At 36.6% G+C, this 19,697-nt stretch overlaps 1 protein-coding gene across 1 annotated transcript in view; it reads left to right on the top strand.

Annotated features, from left to right (window-relative positions):
- The first annotated feature begins 1,002 nt into the window (after nt 1-1,002).
- The window catches only part of Dfd (homeotic protein deformed), a 48,463-nt gene continuing 29,768 nt past the window's right edge, over nt 1,003-19,697 (top strand). Inside the window, exon 1 of the mRNA XM_074124416.1 lies at nt 1,003-1,878. Within this exon, the coding sequence (XP_073980517.1) occupies nt 1,254-1,878 (625 nt within the window). The 5' untranslated portion in view covers nt 1,003-1,253. The remainder of the gene's footprint in view (nt 1,879-19,697) is intronic.

Here is a 19,697-nt window from a genome sequence, read left to right as displayed (position 1 = left end):
GAATGTATTTATAAGTAAGAATGGAGAGTGAGTGATATTCTAGTGATAAGCACCTAGACGATGCTGGCTGTATGGCGAAAGCCAATGCCAAAAAAAGAAAAAAAAATAACTAAAATGAAAACATTTTAAATAGGGTCGTTAAAAAAGCCTGAATTAATAAAGTACAAAATCAACCTTCAAGAGATTTGAACATTCAATATTGAATACTGAGAGAAGAATTAACATATTTATTTAGACTGTAATAATTTATAATAATAATTTTATAAATTATTTATTTACAGAACAATATTTTTTAAAAAATTATCTGCCCTAATTCAGGATCCATTGTTGAAAGAATTTGTTCGAATACAACTGCATTATCTAACTAATTTATATCATCTAGCTTGCATTATCTATGCAATTTAGCGCAAGGAGAAAACTAATATATTTTAAGCACAAATTTTATTGGATTAGTTAATACAGGTGTAAAAGAGTTTGAAATTGTAGAAGGAAAAGTAGGCCGCGAGTTGAGAGAATAGGAAGAATAGATAATTGGTCTGATGAAGTTGAGTTGGTTGGGTGTGCCAACAATGAAACATCTACGATAGTCTAAAACTGGGCCTAAGGAACAATTGGACTGATTCAGAACTTTCAAGTGTTTTAATTACTTGGACAATCAGATAACGATAAGTGCTTTCTCGAGAACCTTAAGATTACAGAATCCCTTATATTATGATTTTGAATTTATTTAATTGTGGCATTGTAAGCAATGTCTAAATTTAGTATCGGTAATGTCCCAAGTATAAGTTTATTTTAACAATTTTCGTGCGACTGGAGATTTGCTAACTTGTATCGACCACAGATATAGAACTTAAGAGTGTATACCAAATAGAGCGGGGCCAAGGGGGTAGCGTTGGGAGTTTCAATTGGGAGTGTTTTGTGAGTGTGTGTGTCTGTGTGGAGACATAGAGTGGTGAGTAGGTGTACAAGTGAGCCGCACAGTGGAAAACAATCGTTCCATGGAGGTGGTATCATCGCCTTAATCTAGAGCGGGAGCTAAACAACTGCGGCCGCCTGGTGATGTGGTAGGTGGTGGGAGTTTGGCTGTCTCCGAGCAATAGAGGGGGAAGGCTCGATCCATCATGGTGGTGTGGCGTCTGCCATTCTGATTGGCCTACCAGCCGAGTGGTGGGGATCTAGGAGAGAGCTATGGAGGCGTGGCTGAGAGGCGAGGCCGTTCGGTGTTCAGTTAGCCCGGACATGTAACTGCCGCGATGAGCTCGTTCCTGATGAACAGCCCCTCGTACCACCACCAGGCCGTCCTGGTAGATCCAAAATTTCCGCCGACAGAGGAATATTCTCAAAGCAACTATATTACGTCGGATTTCTTCGGGCATCATCATCACCATCATCATCATGTACACCATCCAACGGCAACGGCACCGCCAAATGGAGCCGCCCCCAATTATGGTCCATCTGCATATGGTCAACAACAGCCTACACAGCACCATCATGCCTCAGCACAACCTCATCATGCCGCCTCACAGCAGCATCAGTATCTCGGCCATCATCAGTATAGTTCTAATTATCAGTATTATCCATTACCAAGCCAGGATGTTCACGGACTATCAACCACAGCTGATGGCCAACCGCCACCGCCTCCGACGTTGTTACAAGCGCCATGCCCACCTCAAACACATGAGGACAGTCCAAAATCTTCTTCACCTGGCCAGGGACAACATCTACAAGGACCTGATGATTCGGACCATGATACGTTGGACGAGGATGAATTACTTCTTATGGATGACAACAGTTCACCTCTTACAATCGATGAAAGCTCCGAGTCCGGAGATCGAGTGATCTATCCGTGGATGAGAAAGATACACGTGGCTGGAGCAGGTAAATAGTTCTCTATCTTTATCTTAATAAAGCCAGGGGTGTCGTTCTTGGTCAGTCTGCTGTTACTGTTAAGTGCTTACAAATTACGTGAACTTATTTACAAATTAGTTGTAACATTAAAAACGTCTTTCGCTCATTTAGTGAGTCCATTCGTAGAGAGATTTGTTGAATAGATTTTTTTTGTTGAAGTCGTAAAATTGTTGATGGTTACCGCAAGAGTAGATTTTGAGTACATTTGTCTTATGGGCTGTTGACTCTTCAGATAATCAGCTCAGAAATACCTCAATTTCTCTGTGGTACCCAAAAAGGACAATTTTTAATTATCTAATAAAATAAAAACTATCAAAGTAAATTTAGAACGAAGTAAACTGTCGAAGTAAACTTTTTTATTCAAAATGTAGTTTGGTCCGCAGTGTTGGATAAGATTTTTGTATCACTCTTGCTTTTCTTATCACTGACAGATTTCGTATTTTCATCCATTTTTCAGAAGTTGCTTTCTCACAATTGTAAAGTTTGGTTTCCACTTTCAAAGCTTCTATTTCACACTGCACTTGCCAATGGAGTCTTTTACTGGGTGATAATTCATTAAATATATTCAGAAATATTAATTCGCTTAAAGTTTTGTGGTTTTTAATATACATTTCGGTAATGTCTGAAGCTTCTAGTTTGATGACCCTAAATACTAATACTACACAAAATTTAAAGCACAATCAGTCCACTTAGAGACAGATTTTTTTCAAGTACTTAATACATTTATCTTGTAGTTAAGGCGCATTAATGTCTGAAGTCATTTGCGACCAGAGCTTTTTTTCAATACACAGTCAGCCTCTGAACATTGTTATATCATTGTCTATCACCTGGACACTGAGCTGTAAAAGCTCCTAGACAACAAAAAATCCCAAAATCCAGCAGCCAGATTTGTAACCCGTGATTTCCACAAAGGAATCCAGTGGGCTAACCACCTAGCCAATCCATTCCCTTTCATGTAATTTAAATCAACATTTTAATTATTCGATCATTAAGCAGCAAAATTGAAATTATATAGTTTTTTTAGCATATGAAATATGAAATCCCAGGTTATTTAATTGTGCCCAGACAGTATTCGATTTAAGAGAAACGTCTGAAGAATATTGTTTTTTTAAAAAACCTTGTGTTTCCCACTTTTTACCTTTTAAAAGTTGTATTAGGAGTTCTTTAACTAAAAATTTCAATTTACTTGTTGACTGAAACAATTCTGATTTCTTTTTGAAGTTGTCTTTCATTTCATTCTATGTTTTTTACAGAATTTTTAGTTTTGATTGTTGATTTCAAGGGTTTCCTTCTAGTATGGCAATCAAATTTGTTAAAACTTAAATAACTTACAACATACAAGACTGTTGTAAACTTTGTAGAAAACTATTCCAAAAATAGTTCCTATAAAAGCTTATTTAATGATAATTACTTTTCATCAACTAATTTCACTTAACATAAATTAGTTATCAATGCTAGCTCCTTAATTTGTAATCATGTTTAATCTAGTAATTTTATCACATTGCAAAAGGCGTTTAAAACTAACTTTTTATAGCTAACATACTTTCCTTGCCATTCTTAGCTTAAATGTTTATGTATTCGAATAAAAAAAACAATTATGAATAAAACTGACTGAAGGTAATTACTGTTATTGTTTCATTAATCATTTCGAGAGGGTTGACCATTTTGTATTACACTACCTGTGCTAACATTCAAATCAGATTCATGATATTTTTAATTTATTAATATAATCAGCAATAACATTTTAATGACACTAATTTTCCTACCGGACAGTTTTAATTATAGCTATTTCCTACTTTCAATGATATTTAATGAACTTTTCTATTAATCTTGTCAGATTTCATTATTCGACCATACTAAACTTAATCCTATACCTAAAGTAATATAAATATATTATTATTCAAATATTCAAGATTCTCTTGTTAAGCACATCGTGACACTCGCTATTTTGAAACAACAGCCTATTTGATTGGGAACTCAAAACCAAAAAGTTATATTGAAGTTCCCTCAGCTGTCTGTGATTGTCCCTTTTAAAATGTCGTGTTAGTTCTTGTAAGTAGATTAGAGTGTTGATGATTTTAGTCTGGTTAGGTAAAGTTTAAAAACACATTAACCCCTCTACAAACCTATTGGCCCACCTTGGAGGTAGGAGTTTTTGTCGTTAAAATTCTGACTAAATAATTTGATGAAATGGACGTTTTCCATTAATATACTATATAAATAAAAAAGAACTTGCGCACTGAGTACATTATTTATGGGATTCCAGGTCTAAAATTTAAATATACCTTCCAACATCACTGTGGAAACATTAATTCATGTGTTTGTCGGCATTCTGAACACAATCCTCCACTATAGAAATTGAACTTGAGATAATGTAGCGTTTGGCCAGTCAATGCGGCCCTGTGCATCTATTGTGGTACAATATACTAGGATCGCATCACCTCTCAAGACTTCAGAGTTTGTAGAGGAACTCCTGGATATGCTTGAAGGTCGAGATTCTCTTCTCCATATTCTGCAGAACTCACCAGCAAGAGCTAATCTCTTAACACTGACTGGATATATAGGTTCTCAACCTGTGAGTTCTGTTTCTTCTTCTTTATTCCAAACCTGCTCAGGCTCTCTATTGTCAGCCTCATGCGAACCGTATGTTTACTCAAACTCCATAAGCCCATCAAGAAGTCTATGATAGTTCGAAAACTGTCTACTGATCTCGTGGGTACTGAACATAATGCGAGTAATAATAATAACAACTTTTGAATTAAATTATAGTTTATGAAAACTTTAAGCTTACGTCTTCTCTCTAAGGTTCTCGGACGTCTCAGAAAAAAATGGGAACCGATGTACTCGTATACGGAGCTAAGTCTAGGTATGGTATTGGTAATATTTCGATAAGCCTAGGGAAACTGGCCATAGCCTTTCATTCAAAGCTAGTTGCAATACCTTTAAGCTGATAATAATGTAAGGCGTAAGGCCAACTTATCGCCTGTCTCTGGGCGGATGTTTTCTTGCTATTTGTACGTTCATCTTTGTTCGCTACCTCATTATGACTTTTTATATTGCTTTAAATTAAGCGCCATGGTAACCGAGCGGTTAGAGGCGAGACCTACAAAGCAGTATTGTGGTACTGGGTTTGAACAACCCGGTCTAGGCTTTGTATTTTATTTAATGGTTAATGAAAGAAATTTACAGTAAAGTATGTTTGGTAGTCGCCACCGTCCACGACACCTAAAGAACGTAAAGCCCGCCTGAAAAAATAGGCAATTACTTTACTTTGTTTTTAATGCCGTAAAATTGTTAGGCCCTTTTAGGGTACCATAGAAACCCTTGCGGTCCAGACAGGTTGCCATCTCATTACACGTTTGTAGTAAATATGCAGCACACAATAATAACTATTACTCATTAGCGTGTCCTGCCAGGTAAACTCAAATTGCTTTAAAGTTTCCGTAGGACCCAATAAAACTGATGTAGGAGAAGATTATAGCTCTGGAATTGATTATCCTTCTCTTATTATTTCAGCAACATAAAGGTAGCACATAGTTTTCCTTGGCTTTCTGAGATATCATGACTAGCAATAGTTCGGCGTACCTCAGTTTGGTATTTCTTTCTTGGAGTCGTCCGAGAATATTAGCAAGACATATGGTTAATTTAAATACTTTATTATTAATGTATTACAATTAAGTAATGTTCATTTTACATCCCAAAGAGATAATGTTGCTTAAATTACTTTGTAAACATACGAGTAATTTCAGAAATAATATCTCTTTAAGAAGGTGAAACCATTTACTTCTTAAACCAAACTCTTTTCCGTCGTAAAACATTTTGCTAGCACCTCTGCGTATTAGCGACATATGAACGCGTAGGTTGAATGTCAGAATAAGGGTATGCAACCCGCAAAGACATTCAAGACTCGCTGAAAAGATGAAATAGTCTACTTGCCTTTAATGAAATTCTCTTTCTGAACCTAACTTTTGAACTGACCCAAATCCTAGATAAATTAACATAATCTTAAAAGAAAAATAAAACATAGATAAAAACAATTATTTCTTCTGATCCAGATTAAATGAATGTAGCAGAAATAAATATTTTGATTGAATGTGGGTGTAACTTCCATCTTTTGAAAGGTAATTAATGGTTCTAGATTGTTATTAAATTTGATTTCTAAACTCTTCGTTTAGAAAGTTTGCTTGAAAGTTCATAAAATACTTTTACACAAAATTGTTCCAAACAAGATTTTTTTTCGGATTTTAGTTATTTGGGATTACTTTGGTTACATTTTCTATTTTCCTCAGTGCATGTCAAGCTCTGGATTTATTGGAGAACGACCGACACTCGGATGTATGCATTAATGACGCGGTGCAACACGTCACATCTAAATCAAATTCGTGCATTGTTTTGCAGTCATATTGATCGGCCTGCTCCCCTTCATCTCCAACAGTGTTATGGCGAGAAATATGGTATAAATCGCACATGGCTGAAGATATTTTCCGTCGAATACGCAAGGAACATTTTAATATGACATAAATTTCATGGCTAAAATCTACAAAGAATGTAGTGAATGATTGAAGATTTGTGCTTAGAAATCGAGAACAAAGTTCTCAATCAATTGGGAATGCCATCACCAAATCGATCTGCTGCGGCTTCGTTCGATGTAGAATTATTGCGAAGTGAAACAAATCACAACATGGGTGGTCTTTTGTCGTGTGTGCAATCAAATATTCCTCGGCTAACGCTTGAGCAAAAACGCATTGACGATCAAATAATGGAAACTGACAATAACGGGGTTGAAGAAATCTTCTTAGATGCGTCAGGAGGAACTGGTAAAACGTTCCTAATTAGATTTGATTCTGGCAGCAATTCGAACCCATAATGATATAGCCTCAACTCTTGTAATGGTCCGGAATAGTTCCATTCAACCAGCTTGAGCCCCAGCAAAGCGTGGCTGGGCACTTCTATATCTAAGAAAACTGATCTGAAATGCTTTTTAAATAAAGACACATAGTAAGGTGGACAGCTGAAATTACATTATTAAAACACAAAACGTTCAACAAAACTTTATTAACAAGGTTTATTTCTACAAATTAGGTTTAAAATTATACCCAGGTATATTACAAAGTCGCTGGAGAATTACTTAAAGACACAATAAGGAATGTTTAGAGATGCTGCAGCTTTCTGTTAGTGGGGTTGATCACAATAGTAAGATTTTTCTGCAAAAAATTGTGACTTCATGTATGCCCTAAAAATAGAATGCGAAATGAGGATTGGCCTGAGTTAGATCTAGCGACCTCGCAGACCAAGTATTGGACTACATCATTCGTCCAAAATTTGGCGATATAGTCTTTATTTTTTAAAAAAAGGAATGCTTTCTTACGGCACAATGCAAAGAAAGACATTCGAAGGATTTGTATAAAGCGCTGATATTCGTTACTTTCTCTTTTACAAAACGGCCTCATAAGTAGGTCTCTACAAAATGCTTACTGAAAATATTTGTACAGAACTAGTTTTGTGGATTCACGTAGGTTTTCATTGGAGCAGAAATTTGAATTTCTTCTAATATTTACACCAACAGAGCTTCTGAATATAGCCTCTTCAATGAATAAAATTTGTATGAATAAGTATGTTGATAGCCACATAGCCAATATACAAGATTAAAAAACGTTTGATGGTAAAAGCTTGAACAGTTTTAAGATAGTCTGGGTTTCAAAAATTATGCATAATTCTCCAAAATTCTTTCGCTTAGCTTCAGCATTATTATAAATTCTGAGACAGCAGCCGATAGAACTGCATTCAGTTGGGTACCTACTTGTTCGTACTTGAATTAAGAAGCATTTTCAGATCTAGGTTTATTTGAAATTTTTAACTCAAAATGTTTTTAATAATGTAAGGTTTTAACTTCATTTAATTGATCAAGTTTTATATGCCTTTTGTTGTAAATAAGTTACCAAATTGTGTTTTTTTTCAGTAACTGATCCATTAATCCAAAGGGAAAAAAGATTATCATCAATTTCCGTAATATTAGTTACTTTTTTGACAAGCTTTCTGACTAAGAAGTAGCTCATCTTCAGGGCTGTGGAACATAATTTTTACTGAAAGAGATTACAATTTTTTTTTTTGTAAATAAATACAAATCATAATAAATTATTTACCTTTACGGTTTTTTGAAATAAAATTAATGTAGGTAAATTGTAATTTGGTTCTGTAAAAAATATATTCTACACTGAAGATTGCCTAGGAAAATCGTGACTGAAATTAGCTTACTTTCCTTAAGTTTCAAAACTATTGGGTTAAATTCTAAATTTGAGTCTGGTCTCTAAAAAATATACCACACTAATATCATTTCATCTACCACTTGTTTTGTATGGCCTAATTTTAACGTAAGAGGCATCAATTTTTACAATCTGGTCTTTTTAGAACTGTGTTTCCAAAGTATGAGGATAAAATGAAGAATAGATGAGTTAACAGACCATTGTTGAAGTGAAAAATAGGAATAGAGAGTTACTAGTAAGTAAAGTAAAGTAATCGCCTATTTTTTCAGGCGGGACTTAACGTCCAACTACCAATTAGGTGTCGTGGACGGAAGCGACTAGCAAACATACTTTACTTTTAATTTCTTTTATTAACCAATAAATACAATCCAAGGCCTAAAGACCGGGAATCGAACCCAGTCCCACAATGCATATTAGATTTCGCTGAATTGCACATAGAAGCATACACCAATTATTCTTGTCGATGCTACCAAAGCTTTGTTTTTGGTAGGAACTGGTTGTCTTGCAGAGGAATCCCTCAGTTTGCTGGTTGCCACAATGCATATTTGCTTTGCAGGTCTCGCCTCTAACCGCCCGGCTATCGTGGCGCCTGTCTGGTAAAGTTACTAGTATTTTACAATCAGTTAGCCGATATCAATGAAAAGTGATCCTCTACAATAAATAAGATAAAAAATTAAATTTTAAGTAAAACAAAAATGAGCAACGAAAGAAAAGACGTTTGAGTACGCGACTGGTCAGCTACTTCTGAGATTATTTGTAAAGCGATTGTGTTTTGCAAGCGATCAACAGGGGGTGCGACCCAAAACACTTTAAAGATTTACACAAAGTGATTATTCACAAGTTAATATGGTTAACTTATAGGTCTCTGCTGTGATACAAATCGACACAGCTTTAAAATCTCTTTAGGTAGTAGTGAAGTTGGGGAGTCTTTCTAATGGTGTTTGTGTAGATTATAGTGGCATGGAGATAGATGAGTAGACATCAGTCTTACGCCGCTTGGCTGTCTCTAGCCGCCACATAGGGTGCTTTGTCTGCTTGTGTACAAACATTATTCCTTTATAAGAGGTATCCCACTCGTAACTGTATGAAGTATATACAGAATGATTGGGGAGTACCTCTATTAGCTGGCTATTCAAAGAAGGTTGAGGGCTTCTCTTCAATCAACTAATTCTGGTCGGTTACCTTCAAAAGTGGAAGAGTAGGCACAGGAGTGGCGCTGAACGTAGACTAAACTTCCACCGATAATATTTCTCTGTAGAAGACAGCAATGTATGCCCCCTTAGACAAGGCTTACCTACAATGATGCTCATTTGTATCTCAGCCACTACCTAAAATAGGAGACCACACAGGTGTACAAGTTTGGCCTCGTCTAGGTGGCCATCTTTGATATATTCTTTAAGCGACCTTGAGTAAATTACCTTCAATTTTTGTGTACCTATTTATATTCAATACCAAATTAGGGTCCTAACAAGTAGTTTTAACAAATGTCAAGATTTTTACTTGTTTTCTTTTATAAGTTCAACTTCATGTACATTTTTAAAACACATGGTTCGAACCACAATGCTGTTTAATATTAGTGATTCATTCGTTATTGCTTGCCTGATTTTGTGATTCTTTTAATAGGATGAAAAAAAATAAATGCCAGTTTCAGTCATGATAAACTTTATTACGCCGAAGTCAGTGTTGCCAATCCTCACAACCAAACATATATCACACAACCGATCACACGAAGAAGGCCGAGCGGTTAGAGGCGAGACCTGTTAAGCTAATATGTATTGTTGGTACTGGGTTCGATTCACGCTCTTAGGCCTTGGATTTTATTTAATGGTTAATCAAAGAAATTTACAGTAAAGTGTGTTTGCTAGTCGCCTCCAGCCACGACACCTAATTGGTAGTTGGACGTTAAGCCCCGCCTGAAAAAATAGGCGATTACTTTACTTTACTTACAGACCGATCACACTCAGTCCATGAACAGACAAGACAGAAGCACACCAACCCTCTAATGACGGCATCTTTTTAATCTTGCGTTTCTTTGATGCTTTCCTAGATTCTTGTGACAATAACAACTCATCGGTTTCTGTTTCATCCTCTCCAGTTGCTAGCGAAGAACATTCACCAAGATCAACAATACTATCACATCGATATTTCGTCAGAACTTCTTCATTCCTCACAAGTGTAGGCTGAGATCCTTCTTCTTTCTTAATAAATATTCTTCCTTGTCTAGTCCAAATAGACTTTATTTTACCTTCTCTCTGTAGCTCCTTTCCTCTGCGGAACAATCTGTAAGTTTTACGGCCCAGGTCCTCAGAAATATAGATACGCATCGGACTGATTGTTTTATTGTCAGAGAATAAATTAGTATTAACCAACTCTCTTTTAGCCCAGAATAAGTTAAAAAACTTAATTTTTAACTCTTTTCTAACAAATTTTATGATTATTGGTGGAGATTGCAAAGAGCGATTTACTTTTAAGCGGTAAAGAAAGTCAAAATCTGCCTCAGTAACACTACATTCAATGAAATCACCAATAGTTTTTATTACAGAAAAAATATTTTCTTCGTCAGAACAGGGTATATTTGTCAGACGTACTCTATTAGCATGAGAAACCTGTTCATATTCCCTCATTTTAGAATTTAAATGGCTGATTTTTTCATCAAATAATATCTGCTGTTTATGTAATTTAACATTTTTTACATTTAATATCTTAAGGTCATTTCTCAAAGTGTTAATATCCGCCTTAATATCAGATTTTAAGCTAGTAATATTGTTCGATAAGCTTTGGTTTTCCGCTTTTAATGCATTAAATTGCTGTTGAAAGGAAATTAAAGTGTTGTTTATGCATCCAAGCTGCTCAAACAGTTTTTCAAACTTATCAGAATCTCCCATTTTTGTATGAATTTTCAACAGAAAAAGAAATATATAAATATTGCAGATATAAGAAATTGTTTGAAGGTAAATAATAAGTTTGTGAACTCTGGACAGATACAATTAGCGAGCACAATGTTTGTCGATATACACGACACACACACACAAATCCCCACCACTTGTAGTGACTGCACACACTGCTTCTAGTTTAACTAAATAGAGATTTATTCATAAACTAATAACATAAAAACTATTCGACAGTTTTTAAACAAAATTTCCAATAAGCAAGTAACACTTGTAAACTTTAACTTTGTAAATTTTCATGAATCAAAACTAACTAGAACTTAGAGAAAAATTAATTATAGTAGGAGTACGATCTTTACTCCACCAGAGCTAATATCCAACTGACCAACCCTCTAATGATGTAAAATAGTATATTGTCAATTAGGTGAATTTTTTTCTAAAGTTCGTTACATTATACATATTCATTGTAATATAATTATTGTTAACACACTGCAAAATATGTTCCACAGCCCTGAAGATGACCTAGTCCCAAGGTCGAAAGCTCGGCATAATAAATTTTACTCGACTGAAATGGCAATTATTTTTTCATCCAATTAAAACTACGAATCAGTCACCAAAAATAATGAACAGTGATTCTTTTAGATTTTCATTCATCTTCAGAGATTGAATCATCAGGTTTGTGTAGAGCAATTTGACTTACACTTATAAAGCTTCCTGATTCTCGTCACTTCCATTTTGTTAAATTCATAGTTCAATTCAAGTTAGTTTAATAAAATTTAACTGTTATGTCCTACTTATTTCACCTGCCACTAATGTAAATGGAGGAACCCAAAAAATTTCTCTGTTTCCATAGATCCAGCAAATGAAGACGTTTCGAATCTACCAGGGTCCATCTTCAGTTCTCTTTAAAGCCTGAAACAATTCCAAAGTTGTTGCGTAATTTGATGAAAATAAAGAGAAGTTTTAGTTTTTAAACCAAATTTTTTTCTCCGCGATATATGTTTTCTAAAGTCGTTGTTTAAGTAAAGTAATTGCCCATTATTTCAGGCGGGCTTTACGTCCAACTAACAATTAGATGTCATGGACGGAGGCGGCTTGCGATCATATTTAACTGTAAATTCGTTTGATTAACCATTAAATAAAATCCAAGGCCTAGACCGGGAATCGAACCCATTGCCATAATACATAAGTCGCTGTTTAACATATAGTTGAACAATGCTCAGAGATTGGTCAAAGTAAATTGTTAAGTTTGTTTTATTATTTAATAAAACAAAATTGTATTAGGCTCCAAACATTATTCTTGCTCAATCGGGAGCAATTGAGCTTGGTACTAATGCTTGCGCCCGTAGTTCAGTATTCATTCTCAACGATAGCAATTGAGCTTGGAACTAATGTTTGCGCCCGTAGTTCAGTATTCATTCTCAACGATAGCAATTGAGCTTGGAACTAATGTTTGCGCCCGTAGTTCAGTATTCATTCTCAACGATAGCAATTGAGCTTGGAACTAATGTTTGCGCCCGTAGTTCAGTATTCATTCTCAACGATAGCAATTGAGCTTGGAACTAATGTTTGCGCCCGTAGTTCAGTATTCATTCTCAACGATAGCAATTGAGCTTGGAACTAATGTTTGCGCCCGTAGTTCAGTATTCATTCTCAACGATAGCAATTGAGCTTGGAACTAATGTTTGCGCCCGTAGTTCAGTATTCATTCTCAACGATAGCAATTGAGCTTGGAACTAATGTTTGCGCCCGTAGTTCAGTATTCATTCTCAACGATAGCAATTGAGCTTGGAACTAATGTTTGCGCCCGTAGTTCAGTATTCATTCTCAACGATAGCAATTGAGCTTGGAACTAATGTTTGCGCCCGTAGTTCAGTATTCATTCTCAACGATAGCAATTGAGCTTGGAACTAATGTTTGCGCCCGTAGTTCAGTATTCATTCTCAACGATAGCAATTGAGCTTGGAACTAATGTTTGCGCCCGTAGTTCAGTATTCATTCTCAACGATAGCAATTGAGCTTGGAACTAATGTTTGCGCCCGTAGTTCAGTATTCATTCTCAACGATAGCAATTGAGCTTGGTACTAATGTTTGCGCCCGTAGTTCAGTATTCATTCTCAACGATAGCAATTGAGCTTGGAACTAATGTTTGCGCCCGTAGTTCAGTATTCATTCTCAACGATAGCAATTGAGCTTGGTACTAATGTTTGCGCCCGTAGTTCAGTATTCATTCTCAACGATAGCAATTGAGCTTGGAACTAATGTTTGCGCCCGTAGTTCAGTATTCATTCTCAACGATAGCAATTGAGCTTGGAACTAATGTTTGCGCCCGTAGTTCAGTATTCATTCTCAACGATAGCAATTGAGCTTGGAACTAATGTTTGCGCCCGTAGTTCAGTATTCATTCTCAACGATAGCAATTGAGCTTGGAACTAATGTTTGCGCCCGTAGTTCAGTATTCATTCTCAACGATAGCAATTGAGCTTGGAACTAATGTTTGCGCCCGTAGTTCAGTATTCATTCTCAACGATAGCAATTGAGCTTGGTACTAATGCTTGCGCCCGTAGTTCAGTATTCATTCTCAACGATAGCAATTGAGCTTGGAACTAATGTTTGCGCCCGTAGTTCAGTATTCATTCTCAACGATAGCAATTGGGCTTGAAACTAATGTTTGCGCCCGTAGTTCAGTATTCATTCTCAACGATAGCAATTGAGCTTGGAACTAATGTTTGCGCCCGTAGTTCAGTATTCATTCTCAACGATAGCAATTGAGCTTGGAACTAATGCTTGCGCCCGTAGTTCAGTATTCATTCTCAACGATAGCAATTGAGCTTGGAACTAATGTTTGCGCCCGTAGTTCAGTATTCATTCTCAACGATAGCAATTGAGCTTGGAACTAATGTTTGCGCCCGTAGTTCAGTATTCATTCTCAACGATAGCAATTGAGCTTGGTACTAATGCTTGCGCCCGTAGTTCAGTATTCATTCTCAACGATAGCAATTGAGCTTGGAACTAATGTTTGCGCCCGTAGTTCAGTATTCATTCTCAACGATAGCAATTGGGCTTGAAACTAATGTTTGCGCCCGTAGTTCAGTATTCATTCTCAACGATAGCAATTGAGCTTGGAACTAATGTTTGCGCCCGTAGTTCAGTATTCATTCTCAACGATAGCAATTGAGCTTGGAACTAATGTTTGCGCCCGTAGTTCAGTATTCATTCTCAACGATAGCAATTGAGCTTGGAACTAATGTTTGCGCCCGTAGTTCAGTATTCATTCTCAACGATAGCAATTGAGCTTGGAACTAATGTTTGCGCCCGTAGTTCAGTATTCATTCTCAACGATAGCAATTGAGCTTGGAACTAATGTTTGCGCCCGTAGTTCAGTATTCATTCTCAACGATAGCAATTGAGCTTGGAACTAATGTTTGCGCCCGTAGTTCAGTATTCATTCTCAACGATAGCAATTGAGCTTGGTACTAATGCTTGCGCCCGTAGTTCAGTATTCATTCTCAACGATAGCAATTGAGCTTGGAACTAATGTTTGCGCCCGTAGTTCAGTATTCATTCTCAACGATAGCAATTGGGCTTGAAACTAATGTTTGCGCCCGTAGTTCAGTATTCATTCTCAACGATAGCAATTGAGCTTGGAACTAATGTTTGCGCCCGTAGTTCAGTATTCATTCTCAACGATAGCAATTGAGCTTGGAACTAATGTTTGCGCCCGTAGTTCAGTATTCATTCTCAACGATAGCAATTGGGCTTGAAACTAATGTTTGCGCCCGTAGTTCAGTATTCATTCTCAACGATAGCAATTGAGCTTGGAACTAATGTTTGCGCCCGTAGTTCAGTATTCATTCTCAACGATAGCAATTGAGCTTGGAACTAATGTTTGCGCCCGTAGTTCAGTATTCATTCTCAACGATAGCAATTGAGCTTGGAACTAATGTTTGCGCCCGTAGTTCAGTATTCATTCTCAACGATAGCAATTGGGCTTGAAACTAATGTTTGCGCCCGTAGTTCAGTATTCATTCTCAACGATAGCAATTGGGCTTGAAACTAATGTTTGCGCCCGTAGTTCAGTATTCATTCTCAACGATAGCAATTGAGCTTGGTACTAATGCTTGCGCCCGTAGTTCAGTATTCATTCTCAACGATAGCAATTGAGCTTGGAACTAATGTTTGCGCCCGTAGTTCAGTATTCATTCTCAACGATAGCAATTGGGCTTGAAACTAATGTTTGCGCCCGTAGTTCAGTATTCATTCTCAACGATAGCAATTGAGCTTGGAACTAATGTTTGCGCCCGTAGTTCAGTATTCATTCTCAACGATAGCAATTGAGCTTGGAACTAATGTTTGCGCCCGTAGTTCAGTATTCATTCTCAACGATAGCAATTGGGCTTGAAACTAATGTTTGCGCCCGTAGTTCAGTATTCATTCTCAACGATAGCAATTGTGCTTGGAACTAATGTTTGCGCCCGTAGTTCAGTATTCATTCTCAACGATAGCAATTGAGCTTGGAACTAATGTTTGCGCCCGTAGTTCAGTATTCATTCTCAACGATAGCAATTGAGCTTGGAACTAATGTTTGCGCCCGTAGTTCAGTATTCATTCTCAACGATAGCAATTGAGCTTGGAACTAATGTTTGCGCCCGTAGTTCAGTATTCATTCTCAACGATAGCAATTGAGCTTGGAACTAATGTTTGCGCCCGTAGTTCAGTATTCATTCTCAACGATAGCAATTGAGCTTGGAACTAATGTTTGCGCCCGTAGTTCAGTATTCATTCTCAACGATAGCAATTGGGCTTGAAACTAATGTTTGCGCCCGTAGTTCAGTATTCATTCTCAACGATAGCAATTGAGCTTGGAACTAATGTTTGCGCCCGTAGTTCAGTATTCATTCTCAACGATAGCAATTGAGCTTGGAACTAATGTTTGCGCCCGTAGTTCAGTATTCATTCTCAACGATAGCAATTGAGCTTGGAACTAATGTTTGCGCCCGTAGTTCAGTATTCATTCTCAACGATAGCAATTGAGCTTGGAACTAATGTTTGCGCCCGTAGTTCAGTATTCATTCTCAACGATAGCAATTGAGCTTGGAACTAATGTTTGCGCCCGTAGTTCAGTATTCATTCTCAACGATAGCAATTGAGCTTGGAACTAATGTTTGCGCCCGTAGTTCAGTATTCATTCTCAACGATAGCAATTGAGCTTGAAACTAATGTTTGCGCCCGTAGTTCAGTATTCATTCTCAACGATAGCAATTGAGCTTGGAACTAATGCTTGCGCCCGTAGTTCAGTATTCATTCTCAACGATAGCAATTGGGCTTGAAACTAATGCTTGCGCCCGTAGTTCAGTATTCATACTCATGATTGACATGATTGATCGCACTCATGATGGCTTTATATGCCATCTACCGATTTCCGTCTATTGCCGGAAGTATAGGAGTACAAATACTCAGGAATATTTGCACGCAACCCAGCAAGGGGGCGGGAATAGGAGAGGAACGTGAAGAGGAATCGGGGGTCTTCAACTTGGAAAACTAGTGGCTGATTGCATCCCTTAGTGCAGGGGTCGGCAACCCGGGGCTCGCGAGCCGCATGCGGCTCTTTTATCCAAATTGTGTGGCTCTTCAGCCTGTCCAAAATAAATTGTAAATTTTGATTTTGTTGAAAAAAATGAAAATTCATTTATCAAAGTAAAGATATTTTTTCAAAAACAATTTTAGATATGATAGGTTAGAAATTTGAATAGAATTATATTAAAATAAAGTACGTAATTATATATTGTAAGATTGCCGCATTTTCATTCGTTTAGTTATTATTTATTTGTTTATTTACTTTGCAATATGTGAAAATAAATATACAAAACATTTAAATATCGCAAAATAATAATTTGTGAATACAAATGATCTACAGAGGTTTTTACACCAACCTTACGGCTCTTGGTAAAATTTATTACAATTATTTAAGGAGAAATGGCTCTCGACTTAAAATAGGTTGCCGACCCCTGCCCTAGTGGATTACTTCTAAAGTTAAACAGTTAAATGAGTAAAAAATCCAGGAATAGACGTTGGTTATCGGCGGTAAGAGTTTTTATGAGGTAATCTTCATCGGTGTTTCTGTTTGTAAAATGTTAGAGTTGAAACTATGAGTGTTTACCATGAGCAAGTAATGTTATGTCAACACCCAGATCTTTTTTCTTAATAGATGTTCATAGTTGATTAGATGTTCGTTGACTTATAGTTGATTTATAGTTTTTGAGGTTTAATGTTCACTCAAAGAGCGATACTAGAATGGCATGGATGACAATTAAAGAACATACGAAGTGGTTAACATGCCGTTGGAATTTAGTGCAGATGCCACAGACGCTTCAGATGTCTGAGAAGAGTATCGGGTAAGATTAGGCTTGAAAGCTGTTGAACCACAGGAGTTGTGGAATCTTTGATTGCGAACTTTACTTTTTGTCAGATCGGACGCGAAAGCTATTCTTCAGGATTTTATTATAGGGATAATAAGGAGCATTGGTGATGTTTCGCAGAATTTTAGATTGTAAGGACTGGATTCGGTGTAGGCTGGAATATTTAGAGGTACCCCAGCCTTACACCTCTAATCCATAGGTCTACACAGGGTGTATGCGGAGGAGTGGTCGATAGTGTCCAAGATATTTGCATTTTTTAACTTTTCCGACGATATTCGCGTTTTCCACCATAAAAAAGGTCTTAGCTTTTCTATCCTTTAACCGGATATAATATTTAATATTCCGGAGTACAGTTACTCAGGAATATTTGCACGCAACCCAGCAAGGGGGCGGGAATAGGAGAGGAACGTGAAGAGGAATCGGGGGTCTTCAACTTGGAAAACTAGTGGCTGATTGCATCCCCTAGTGGATTACTTCTAAAGAACAGTTAAAAAATCAGCTTATTCGAAACGAAATAGCATTAAATTTCTTATAAATATGCTTAACCCAGAGCCTCAAAACGTCTCTAATAAACTGAAATTTTTACATTAATATCTAAAAAATTCGTTCTCGATGATTTCTGTTAAAATTTTCAACTGTATTTTTTTCAATGATTAATGAACCGAGGAGTTTGTTTAGTAACGTAAGAGTAGATCGTTTGTCCAGTTGTCTGGTGTGCGAATTCCATGTTAGTCGTTTGTTCTTTTAAAACCGAAGATTGCGTACTTTGACAGAAGTAGAAAGCGACGAATAACTGCATTTAATATCAGGACAAAAAGAGTGCAGGAGTCCTTAATCTGTCCTTAATTAAAAAAACAGTGCAAAAAATGGATAAGTAAGGATGAATAAACAAAAATTTATTCAAATCTCTTTAAAATAAGTCATCCAATCAATTAAATGATTGTATAAATATATTGTATTTTTTAATTTTTTAAAAATATATTCTTTATTCTAGTTGTTGATTTTGAGGGGAAAAAAATAATTTTATTAAAAATTTCAGTAATCTTTAAACATGATTACGTCACTCCATGACTATGTTGATCCCCATAGACAGTAGAATGACGTGGGAGCTTTCCCCAGCTAAATATATCTCAGTGCAGCCATTACATCCGCCCAACTGCCGAGACGGGGGCGGTACAACCAAAATCATCCCTGTTATCTCTGGCCTAACACACATTGCTCACTATTTAGCATATCCAAACGTTACTGCCTCCTCCTCGCCGCGTCGACGTGGGCTGTAAAACATTCCACACGCTGAAATAACTCCCCTTCTTCTTTTTTGGTTTGTTTGTTTATATATGCGAAACCACATTCTTTAGGAAAACAGATTTCCGTTAAAAGGTAATTTGCGTGGTGCTATTAGTTATTTTACCCTCCACTTACGCTAATTCTATTGACCTCCCTTGCAATGTTGCTGATATAATAGTCCACACAGAAATCATCTTTCCTGTATTAGTATTGCTTTCTTCAGCAAGTCATGATGAACTATGCAAAATGGCAGATTGGTCTAGACCAGGGATGGCGAACCTTTTTGAGACGTGGGTCGAATTTTGTTCATTTTTTTTTTTTAGTACTAGCTCTTGGGTCACTAATGCCCATTTGCACAAGAGTTAAGTTTAAAAATTTTAAACTGAATATTTTTAAAACTAAACATCTTTAGAATTCAGTTGGCTTAACGGGTAAAACGGGACGAAACAAGTGCTGTGGAAGTCTCTTTTTACAAACATAACTGAACAAAACCTTACAAAAGTGTGTTTTATCTGAAGAAAAATCTAAATATGGTTATTTGCTTTGGGTTGTCGATTTTTTTTTAACAAACAAAATATGAGTAAAATTATACATTTTATTTGATATTTTGTAAACACTTTTGCTTTATTTCAAATACTACAAAAGCATTTGTCGTCATTTGCGTTTTAGAACAGCAATGATCAAACTAAAGGCTATAGATAGCATTTAAATTGCTTTTGTGTCAATGCGTGATGAAAAAATTACAGATATAGAATATAAATTATCCACACAATTAGAAAATCTAAATCAACCCGCATAAACAAACAAATGGTGGCCTCGTAATTGTGGGTCAGTGAAAAAGCTTGCGCGTGTCAGTGTCTGACCCGCGGGTCATAGGTGCGCCATCACTGGCCTAGGCCAAAATCAGTACACTACTTCAAACTTAAGGTGAA

This window comes from Rhodnius prolixus, unplaced genomic scaffold (assembly GCF_049639745.1).
Source record: "Rhodnius prolixus isolate KJV_2025 unplaced genomic scaffold, Rpr scaffold_3, whole genome shotgun sequence".
Taxonomy (NCBI): Eukaryota; Metazoa; Arthropoda; class Insecta; order Hemiptera; family Reduviidae; genus Rhodnius; species Rhodnius prolixus.
This window is presented reverse-complemented; position numbering and strand designations above follow the sequence as displayed.